General features: G+C 41.1%; 1 protein-coding gene across 1 annotated transcript in view; it reads right to left on the reverse strand.

The window, feature by feature from the left end:
• Positions 1-5,707: 5,707 nt before the first annotated feature.
• The window catches only part of KCNJ6 (potassium inwardly rectifying channel subfamily J member 6), a 91,287-nt gene continuing 84,944 nt past the window's right edge, over positions 5,708-12,050 (reverse strand). The window contains exon 3 of the mRNA XM_024758428.1: positions 5,708-6,033. Within this exon, the coding sequence (XP_024614196.1) occupies positions 5,708-6,033 (326 nt within the window). The remainder of the gene's footprint in view (positions 6,034-12,050) is intronic.

Raw genomic sequence — 12,050 nt, forward strand, 5'->3', positions numbered from 1 at the left:
GGGAGCCAGAACAAGTACAACTAAACAGGAGTGGTGGTTTAAGATTCTTCTTATCACGCTGATCAATTGTGAGCTAGAGGAAGCTAGCAAAGGAAGATGGAGAGACAGCTCAGCAGTCTAGTTAGTTCTATTCCAGGAAAGAATTAGAGGGAAGGCATGTAGGGGAGGGGAATTTGTTTGGATGTGTGACAACTACTGCAAGTCTAGTTCATCCCACTCAGCAGAGGCCCAGGCCCCAACTGTCTACATATTTAAATACCTATGCATGTCAGCGAAGCAATAGCTCAGTCCCTGGAATTCCCATTTTTTAAAATTGTTCACTAATGAGTAGTTGTACCACATCACTTTCTGAGCTGGCCACTGGCTCTTGCCTGACTATTTACTCTATTTACCACTCTTGGGGGAATGGTTATGAAAAGAAAGGAATTTTCTTTGAGACTCAACTCAAAGTCCTGTGAAGCAGTTGTCTCTCTTATAAAAAAATGAATTATTTTTCCTTGAACAAACCTAAGCACAATACTGGAAAATAGAGTTATACTGGAAAAGAATGTCATCATTCTAATTTGCCCAGGAATATTATAATAGTACAGTACAATATGTAATAGTACTTAATGGTATTAATAGTAGTTAATAGCACAGTACTGGGGTTGGCAAACTTTTCCTGTAAAGGGTCAGAGAGTAAATAGTCTTCTGGCTATGTGACCTCTGTTTTAATTACTCAACTCTGCTGTGTATTGTGAAAGCAGTCATAGAAACAGATAAACCAATGGGTGTGCCTGTGTTCCAATAAAACTTTATTTATGGACACAGAAATTTGAATTTGATATAATTTTCACATGTCACCAAGTATCCTTCTCTTGTTTCTTTTTTTTTCTTTTTCCCAGCCATTTAAAAATGTAAAATCAGTCTTAGCTCGCAAGTGGTGCAAAAACAGGCAGTGGGCCAGATTCTGTGCACAGATTTGGTTTGCTGACCCTTTTTGTAGTAAAAAGAGCCCATGGTTTTAGCTTCAGCACCTGGATTTGAGACCAGGATCTGTGATTGACTTGCCTTGTAGCCTTGGGGAAGTTACTCAGTTTGCCCAAACCCTAGTTTTCCGTCTATAAAACGTAAATTATAATACTCAAGCTCTGATGGTGGATTAGAATTAAATGAGAAAACTTGTGCAAGTACTCTGAATGCTCCAAAACACCACACAACGTAGGGTGTAATATTGTTTGTTTATCATTGTACATACTGTGCTTTGTCAAAATCAAATAGTAGCCTGACAGAGCTTGGACTGCTAGATGACATTCTACATCAAAAGCTCTCCAAGACGTTGAGGGCAGAAATATTAGGAAGAGGTATGCTTTACTCAATTTTAAATGAAAGGATAACATTTTCTTAAATGCGGGGTGGCCATAGAGTCTAGAAACAATGTATTATTAGTTGATTATATTGTAATGCAATATCAATGAATCATCTATTATGTATATGTTGCCTATGTTTTTTGACTTTATAGCCATCCATTGAAATGAAACCATAGAAGATAATGTTTACCATCTATGTAGGACATTTAATCTTCAACTACCCTTATGACTCTTCTGAATCACATAGAGTATCACCCAAGTCAAGGAAAGAAAGACTGTAAAGTAGTCAGACCCTTGGCAAGCTGTTTTGGAAATGACTATGAATATATAAAAATGATTTCACATTATTTTGCTGAGTTAAAGTAGTTTTCTAATGGAATTTTTAGAGTCTCTTTCTCTGTCCACCAGCTCCCATATTTATAAACAGTTTCTGAACATCCCAAAGATACTGGCTTCAATCTAAATAAAAAAGCAAAGGGGAAAAAGTAAGAAACCTGAAATGTAAGAAAATGTAGGAAGGGAAAACATAAGAATGTTGCTTGGAGACTTCAAAACTTAGGCTTTTAAATGAAATCATAAATAATTTTTAAATTAGAGTATAATGAAAAACAGACGTTTCAGAGCCCTAGTTTGGTTAAACCAGCAAGAGAAAATTGTGCTTAAGAAATAGATTGACCTTTTTAGAAACAGTAGCTGGATTTCTGTTAGGGAACATAAGATATTGAACTAAATCAATGGAACTGGAACTGGAGAACTAGGGAAAGAGAAAAAGAGAGGGACAGAGGGAGGAAGGGAGTGGGGAAAGAGAGGTTTCCGTCTCCTGGACATAGAGTGTCTATGTATTGGACCAACCAGGCTAAAAGGCCATATTTCGAAGGGATGGAAAAGTAATGACCTGACATTACAGCGATTGCAAAGGTGTTAATCCAAAAGAGTATAGTTTGCCCATGGGACATCCAAGGACATAAACAATTTTATCAGTTACATAAAGCTGACATAAATAAATAGGTGCTCTTCCAGTTGGAAAGCATGTTGAGGTGGGTGGAAATGACAATCTGAGGGTCTTGTCAGCCCTTGGGGAGGTCATGCTCCCAGCTGAGTCTGCCCTTTCCTCCAAACTGGAGTCAGTTGTGGCAAACTGTAACCCTTTAGCCCAAAGTTCTTATCTGGCTAATGGATACTGCCATGCTTTTATGGGAAAGGGACTCAAATACACCATCAAACAGACCAAAATATCAAGTTGAGTGTGATCCTCATTCATTACGAGTATTGGTGCATTAAAATAGGCTTATTTATTTCCATAGCTCTGGATTTGCTAACAAAGTGACTGAGTGATTGGAGCCTGGATATGGTGGAAGAGAATGGGTAGAAATTGTAGGGTCATCTTTGCTGAACTGTTAATGAAAAACACCATTCAATACTTGCTACTTAGAAAATTCAGTCTTAATGAGCTTTTTTCAGTTCCAAATTTCAACAGTTGACACAAAATACACTGTTAAACTGTGTTATCAATAATTGTAGAAAAATAGACATGTTTGATAAGGACATTCTAATAAAAGGTTCTTCTGGAGCATCCTCATTTAAAGATTCAGAGGCTCACATTACAAAAATGAGATTTGGTTCATGTTCCATCTCCAACCACATTGACACCAAAGACAGTGAGAAATAGGGAAGGACCTCACACCTGGGTGCCCTGTCACAGATACAGAACTGACGTGTGTGTCTGACCAAAGGGTTGTCAAGGCTCTTCATTCAGTTGTGCTCAAGGGCCCCCAATTGCTCTTCCAACCAGACAACAGGGTGTGTGTTGTCCTTTAAGCCTTAGTAATGGACTTAGAAAGACCCATTGAGTCTTTAGGAGCTAAATTAGCAGACTTTTTGCAACCCCAGCTGATCTTGCTTTGTGCTACCATGCCTGGCCCTGCAACTCTGGTGATGCTGCAGGGATAGCGCCCCCAAGGCAAGAGGGCCCTTCCTAAGGCTACACTGAGGTAAGGCCACAGTACCTCCCCACAGTCTGGCAAGAAGTGTATGGGGCTCCCTCCTCCTCCTCAACTACAACCTCCTCTTTGGAGTATGTGGAATGAATAAATGATTCAACAAATATTCAATGCGAAAAGTGAAATGTTGGCAAAAGGAAAGAGTTATGGCCAACAGTTTTGTTTTCCATACCGTCAGTGCCAAGAAGCAGTTGTCTTGATACAAGGTGTCAGAAGTGGGAGAAGAGAGACCCACCCCCCATGTCAAATTGAGGAGTTACTTTCCTTATCTCTGGGACATGCTTTTTAGTAGACAAGGTCCCCAAACTACAGTGTGAAGCCCTGTGATATCTGGTCAGGGAAGGCAAGGGCAGCAGGGAGGGACAGCTAGTTTGAGCTCTTTGACCTCCATGGTGCAAAGCCTCAAACTGAGCACAGCTGTAGAAGTTGAAAATGAACTTGGATCCAGTCAATGAATATTTATGATGGATGATTATGTTAGGGAACAAACAGTTTATAAATGCCAACTTAATGTGAAAGATCTGTTTCAGTGCAAAATCTCCACCTGCCCTTGAGGTTTTGTCTAAGATTCTCTTCCTTTTCTTATGAAAATTTTTTCATTTTGAAAATTAGATTTTCCTTACAAAATACTATTCCTTCCTTCCCTCCTCCTCTCCTCTCCTTCCTTCCTTCCTTTCTTTCCTTCTTTCTTTCTTTCTTCTTTCTTTCTTTTTATCTTTGCAGATTAAAATGAATTAAGGCTGTAGTTTTTTGTTTTCTTTGATTGGGAGACACTTTGGATTTGATTTCTAACCTGTGGCATACTCTAGAAATATTTCTTAGACAGTCACCAAGATTGTTGATCTAATCTTTAAATATTGAACTCTGGAAATTTCATAATAATAAACTAATAATAATAATAATAAATACCAGTGCAAGGAATGCTGATGGATAAGCCCCCCAGGTATAGGAAGAGTGCCAGATGGAGTCAAGGTGTGTGAGATCAGTGACTACAATATACTTCGCCCATTACATGTCATTATGAATTTCATGACTTTAGACCCAAACCACCTTTTACTAATTTAACATGTCTCATTTTTAAACTGTGATTATAGAGTGAAAATAGTTGGAGAGTCAATGGTTTTGTAGAAAAATAGTTTCTCAAACTGTGGTACTACAAAGGGTGAGAGCTAACTTGAAAAGCATAAACACAAAATTCCCATCATTGGTGGGAATTCCCTCGTGGTCCAGTGGTTAGGAGTTGGCACTCTCACTGCTGGGGCCTTAGGTTTGATCCCTGGTCAGGGAACTAAGATCCTATAAGCTACGAGGTGTGGCAGAAAACAAAAACAAAACAAAACCAAAAAACACACATCATTGATGACATGCCAGAGCATGTCCTCCTCCTGAAATTCTGCCCCAGGCTAGTCAGTGAGGTCTTGTTACTTAAAAAAGAGACCTCAGTTTTGTAAACATTTCACAGTATATCAGCATACTGGTGGTGTGTTTTGCCATCTACTGAACCTCCAAACTTCTCCCAGACCTATGGCTTATTAGATTCAATTAAAGGGAACAGTGAGGTACCCAAACGGCTGCCAGTCTGGGACACGGAGCAAAGGCCATGCAATAAAGGGCCAGCGGTCAATGGGACCAAAGAAATCCAGAAAACAGGACATCAGAACAGAAATGCCTACTGTACTTTGGGAATCCTTTTTTTTTTCTTTTAATCTTATTTCTAAAGTTATATATCTAAACCTACATTATTTTTACATCTATGTACATTATTTAGAAGTTTTGTTCTACAGTACTTTTGTACATGCTGGGTTTTATTACTAACTGCAAAAGAAAATAATTACATAAGGCATATATATGTACAGTATTTTGTCATTACCTCACCTGGGTCCTATAAATGCAATGCCTGCAGAGGGCAAGCACCTCGCCCTGTAGATGAAATTTATTGAGATGTATAAAACTGAGGGCTCGACTCTATGTCTCACTGCATGAATGAATAGGCACCAGAGACCTTCCTCATCATATCCCAGGTAAACTCTTTGATGCACTCTTTTGAGATCTGGTATTGTACAACACATGCAGGTAAGTAGCAGAAATCTCTAGGACTTGGATGTGTCGTATTCAGGGAGGAGACCAGGCTTGGGTCACAAATGAGGGCACATGACACCTTAACCCAATCTGAATCTGCCTTGTCAATCTGAATAACTGAGAGGGCAGGTAGATATTTTACACCTTGAAGATTTGTTTTCTGGTAATGCCAAACTTCAATATAAGGAAAGAACAAAGTAAGAGAGACAGAAAAGAAAGAGAATGAGAGACAAGGGAAGGTTGTGGGCAGAGAGGAGAAGGGGTGGCCCAGCCAGGGGACTAAACTTTGGATTCGTTCTCTAGATTCGCCACATCACCATTCCTCTCCGTCTGCTCCTCAGGGTTCTTTTCTTCCTCCTCAGTCTCCAGTTCTGCGTGTTGGTTGAGTTTGCTGGAGACGGACCAGCTCAGGGGCAGCTCAGCCCTGCTGGCTAACTCGGCCAGCTCTTTGGCACTGAGAGATGGGGTGCTGGTCTCGTAGGTCTCGTGGAAGCTGTTGTAGTCGACTTCGTAGAACCCGTCCTCCAGCGTCAGGACAGGGGTGAACCGGTACCCCCAGAGGATCTCACTAGTGATGTAGGAGCTTCGAGCTTGGCATGTCATCCCTGCAGAGAGGAGAACGGAGGCTTTAGTGTGTGTGTCTGTGGGCTTTGCATCACCCAGGGGACTCAGGGAGACAGGCAGGACTGCTGCATGTGGTGTTGAGACTGTGACCCACATAGGCTGCTATAATAGGGAAGAACAGAATCTGACTCCATATTAAATCTGCTTCTTTTACTTAAACCTTGTATTCAATTGCTTTTGCTACAAGTTAAGAATGTTGCCTATAGCCTGAAATATACAGGATATCCCATTCTCAAAACTCTGACCTTTAAAGGTATAACACTTTCCCATTCATATAGAGGCAAAAAGTTGCAGAACAGAGGATAACATTTGTCTTGTTGGAGGTTTACAGGGGCATTATGACCTGACCTACATGGACAGCTGCAAGAACAAAGGATTCTGACACCAAGAAGTCTGCAACAACCAGCCACATCCCCTCCTCTTTTAGTATAAAAGAAGCCTGAATTCTAACTCAGGTGAGATGGTTCTTTGGGACACTAGTCCATCATCTTCTCGGTCTGCTGGCTTTCGAATAAAGTTGCTATTTCTTGCCTCAACGACTCATCTCTTGATTTATTGGCCTGCCGTGAGGTGAGCAGTACAAGTTTGGACTTGGTAACAGTGTCACAACTACAAGGAGGTGTCTTTCTTGTTGTAGACATGTGCTACCATGCAGGAGGGCATGTGGTGGAGATACCAGGCTTCCACATGGAATCCCAGAGAGCAACGTGAAAGTCCTGGCTCACACCAGGCACTTGCCGGCACTTGCCTGCAAGGTCAGGCACACACACAGGAAAGCATGTGTGCACATGCATACAGGTGCACACTCATGTGGTTGTGCCTTGTCCACTTTTTACTCCAGGATCATCTGAGGTCATGACTTTTGTCTCACACTGCTTTTAGAGGTTTTGCCTGAGCCCTGCTGGGATTTGAGTCTTGGTTTTGGCCACAGACTTAGAATGAAATTTGACATTTTAAACTAAACTTATGCTGCCTTTCAGCTGGAGGCCACAGATTTGTGTTACCCTCCCATTGCCGTGACACAGAGGCAGCTACTGTGGTCCCCCAAATGAGGTTGGAAGGGATGCTGATCTGAATTTGTACTTTCCCCAGGACCAGTGGAGATGGTTGTTCAGATGGTGTGATAATATAATACTTTAAAGTCGCCCCCCCCATCTCACCCGCCCTTCCTGCTTATAGACAAGAAGACTTTTTCTAATTTGCACAAAAATGCCATATGAGCTACTGGCAGCCCAGGAGTCAGGGATAGCTTCCTTTTAAATGTGAAAAGGCAGAACAAGGGAAATCCCACCCACCTCCTTAGAAAAGGAAACTAGGCAACAGGCTTGGTGTAAAATACGGGGAAGACATTGGTGCATTTTTTTTCTGAGGTCGAAGAATCTCTTATGAAACTTCTCAGGACATGGAAGCGTTCATTCAGCCATTCCTTCAGGGCTGACTTTCCATTAGCTCAGTAGGTCCAGTACCAAGGGCCCACAGTGCTTTTAGGGGCCCATGAAAATATTCATCTTTATGTAAAGTATATTACATATTACATAAGGTAGATTATACACTTTATATTATATTATATAATTATATAAAAATATAATTAGAAAATTTTTAAATGGAATAAAGGGCCCGCAAAGGTAAAACCACGTAGGACTCACCATAGTCCTACTGCAGCCCTGTGTTCATTCATCCAGGGAAGCAGCCAGCCAGTCAGTCAATATATTATTCCTTAGGACAGCCTATAAGATATATTAGGCAATTGCTTTATGCTGAATGCAGGTGTGGTAAGGAGAAGAGGACACATGTAGGTTTTACACAGAAGCGTTCAGATCTACAAAATATTCCCACAGCAGTGCACCTGTTCCTCGTGGCTAGAAGAAGAATGTTGGGGCCCAGGGACTGAAGTGACTGACCCACAGCAGCTGGCAGAGTCTGAGCCCATACAGCCCTCATTCACATTCTGCTCTTCTTCTGAACCTTAAAACTGAATGCTACCCTTCTTCAGTGTTTCCCTGACTACCCAATTATTTGGTCTGCCCACCCCCATGCCTCTGAAACAAGTACAGCAGGGTTACTGGGCATTGTAAATCAAAGAACAACAGCATCTTGCTTTTATTTCTCAACATTTCTCTTCTGAGTTACCAACTCTTTATCTGTGTTTGGGAGTGATGGGGGAAGACAGGTGATGACAGGGTTCTGTGGGCTCAGAGTGAGGCACAAACAGGAAGTCAAAAGGAAAAGGTGATAAAATAACTTTCAAATTTTTCTTCCCATTGAGGAAGCATATGTTTATTGTGACATGACTAGAAAACAGAGACAGGCAAATAAAATTCACCTAGATTTTGATTTCTGGCTATGTAAATGGCCAAATGGAACTAGAAATTAAAAATACAATTATTAAAATTAAAATCTATATGGAGGTTTAACATCCAATTGGAATTGACTGAAGAGAGAATTAGAAACTTGGGACACAGGTATGAAGAAACAACACAGGATGCAGCCAAGAGGTTGTCATTGGGACTGCTGGAGAAAGGACGTCTGAAAACCCTCTCCTCCATGAAAGCAATGAGAACGCTGGCAGAAACTGACAAAGCAAACTCTTTTAGAACTCTGTAAATGAACTCCAGGAGTGTTTGCTCAAGAAAAATGGCTGAATCGCAGTAAAAACCCTGAGCTTTGGGAAATTTTAACTTTCCCCCTGCTCAGCTTTACGTTAACCTTAAAAATCAACAGCCTGCAATCATGGTGCAAAAGAGCAGTCTAGCAACTGCTGGAGGGGTCAGAACAGGATTGGAGCTCTTTCAAAGCCTCATGCTCAGAATTGTCATCATTTCAAGTTTCTAGCAGTTCCCTAGAAAATCCCATTTACAAGGCTTGTCTCTTTTTGACTTGGGACAGAGTTTGCCCAATGCAAATAACTTGTTCCCTTGGGCTGTTTGTCAAAAACAGACAGTGGTTAAACTTTGTACTCTCCCCCAGCCCAAATTCCTATGTTGTTCTAACCCCCAGTACCGCAGACTGTGACTTGTTTGAGAGAGGGTCTTTAAAGAGGTAATTAAGTTAAAATGAGGTCATTGGGAGGGGGTCCTAATTCAATATGACTAGTGTTGTTATAAGAAGAGGAGATAAGTTACACAGACATGTGTAGAGGAAATACTGTGTGAGGACATAGGGAGAAGATGGTCATCTCCATCTATAAGCCGAGGAGAGAGCAACCAACCCTGCCAACACCTTGATCTTGAACTTCCAGCCTCCAGAATTAGGAGACAATAAATTCCTGTTTAAGCCGCCCAAGTCTGTGGTACTTTGTTATGGCAGCCCTAGCAAATGAATGTGCTTATTGAATTCCACAGGGATAGTAAAATACCTTTTCATAGTACCACTTTAATAGGATTAATTTATGTAATCAAAAATGAATAAGAGAGATTTAAACAAATGTTTGTGGATGCTTTCCCAATTTTTATTCACATTTTGGTGTCCTAATTCATTTGAAAAGAGATGAAAAGAATATTAATATATTTGTCTAACAATAACGAAAAGTATTTCTAGTGTAAGCTGATAATTTTCACTTTCTTCAGAAAGATTCCTGTTTTACATATTGACATTGGTCCCAGTCCATTCTTAGAAAAATTGTGATTTTTACTGATGTTGAAAAAGTAACAAAATAAAACCAACTAAGGTGCAGCCACCAAAATTACATCAGTGTGTGACAGTGGAGCCCTTGTGATTTTCGATGTCACTTAACTCACTGAAGTGTGACTGTGACTCTGAGACCAATTTTTCACGGATTGTGTTTCAGGCTTTGAAATGAGTGTGAGCTGAGGATGCAGAATTTTCTTTGCTTAATAAAAAAGACTAAAAATGAAAAACATGAAAATATCTACAACACTAATAATGGAAAACAGGAATGACACATGTATATTTACCATGCACATAAAAGTTTAGATAATACCTGTCTATGTATGTACAGAAATATAAAGTAAAAGGAGACCGCCTGGTCATCAGAAAAAAAAAAAAGATTCAATCAGTGTGTATGCAAGTTGTGTTTGTTTTTTCATATCAGAAAGATCATTACGGTGTCCTGAGGTAGGTTTTTTTTTTTTTAATTAATTAATTAATTTTTGGCTGCACTGGGTCTTTGTTGCTGTGCGCATGTCTTCTCTTGTTGCGGCGAGCGGGGGTTACTCTTTGTTGCGGTGCATGTGCTTCTCATTGCAGTGGCTTCTCTTACTGTGAAGCACGGGCTCTAGGCACATGAGCTTCAGAAGCTGTGGCATGCGGGCTCAGTAGCTGTGGCTCGCGGTCTCTAGAGTGCAGGCTCAGTAGCTGTGGCGCAGGGGCTTAGCTGCTCCACGGTATGTGGGATTTTCCCGGACCAGGGCTCGAACCCGTGTCCCCTGCACTGGCAGGTGGATTCTTAACCACTGCATCACCAAGGAAGCCACTGAGGTAGGTTTTTGAAGTGAGTGAAGTAATCTCTGGAAAAAGAGAAGCTCCTTTTGTAGAGATGAATAAAACCTGAAAAATCTGATCTCCAAGTTCAGATCACAGCCTTTACTCTGAGCATGCTGGCTGTCTTGCCATTTGCATTTATATTTTTATGCCTGTATGTGTGCTATTTGCTTTATCTTGAATGCCCTTCCCCCGGTGGACTCCTGTTCATCTTTCAAGAGCTGATTTATTATCTCCTTTCTAAAGCCCTCTGTGACCGACCCCACTTGAGTTGGAACTAGGAGCCCACGGCTATCAGGATATTTCAGTGACACCCCATCACAGCCTTCTCACAGCCTTTGCAGCTCATGCTAAGTGTCTGGTTTCCTTGTTGGACTGTGGATGCCTCAAAGTTCGTTTATCTTCTTTATTTCCATATTCCTAGCATTTACATAGTGCTTCAACATTGGAGGTTCCCCCCAAATACCTGTTGTTAAGTGAAGAGAATGGACCTAAGGAACTATAGAGAAATGTTGACTGGAAATGTCTGACATGTATTATTAAATTAAAAGATGGCTTGTGGTCCTTAGAAAAGAAAGTGGGAGATTTCTGTTTCTGCGTCATGTCAGATTATCTAGGAAGGACCCTCAGCTAAAATACAAGCTAGACACTGGAAAGTTACAAACTCCCTAATTTTAATCAAAAATAAGTTCAATAACAAGTAAGGGATGGGACTTCTGGGCTTGGTGAAGATGGAGTCAGTGCAGACTTTGTCTCCCATTGCTTACAATGAAGACTTCTAGACAAAACACAAAATGCAACAACCTGCAGACTCTGAAAAGTTACCACTAGTGGGAAGATTGGGGAGGGGTACCAAAACTTGAAGAATGACTTGTTTGGGGGTAAATTTCTTGGTTTGGTTTTTTCTCTCTTTTATCATCTGGCTTTAACCTGAGAGTGGTCCCTATGCAGAACTGGGCTGTGGTGCTGCAACAAAATCTCAGAGAGAAACCCTGTCTTTCTGGCCAAAGGACCAGGACAAGGTCCCCTCTGGGCTGGAGAATGGGGGTGGGGAGCCCTCATTAATTTTGTATCTCTGAAGCCAGCTCTCAGTGCTGCGTAGTCCAGAGCTGGGAGAAAATCTTTCTGGCCAGAGGACTGGGAAAAGAGGTCTCTGTGGACCAAAGAGTTTGTGGCTGCGTTTTCCTCTCTTCTCACTGCCTTACTCTGAGAATGAACTCTGAGCCTGTGAGACCGGGCAGCAGTATGGGTGGCCAACACGTGGAGAGAAATCCTGTCTTTATAGACAGAGAAGAGGGGGCCTGGGAGCTGAAAAGGATGGGGAATCTCACAGAGGACAAAACTGAAGAAGAGTATCCCCTAATTCTGTGTACGAATAGATGCAAATCATGAATAAAAAGAAACGATGAATGAAAAGAAACTACTATGTGTTTCATAACATATAATCATACTTTGAAATGACTTCAATGAAGAAACTCTAATGGGAGTTCAATAATACGTAGAAATGAATGATACTGAAATGTAGAATGTCAAGATTGTGGGATACATGGAAAGTAAG

This window comes from Neophocaena asiaeorientalis, unplaced genomic scaffold (genome assembly GCF_003031525.2).
Source record: "Neophocaena asiaeorientalis asiaeorientalis breed wild unplaced genomic scaffold, Neophocaena_asiaeorientalis_V1.1 scaffold45, whole genome shotgun sequence".
In the NCBI taxonomy this organism is placed as follows: domain Eukaryota; kingdom Metazoa; phylum Chordata; class Mammalia; order Artiodactyla; family Phocoenidae; genus Neophocaena; species Neophocaena asiaeorientalis.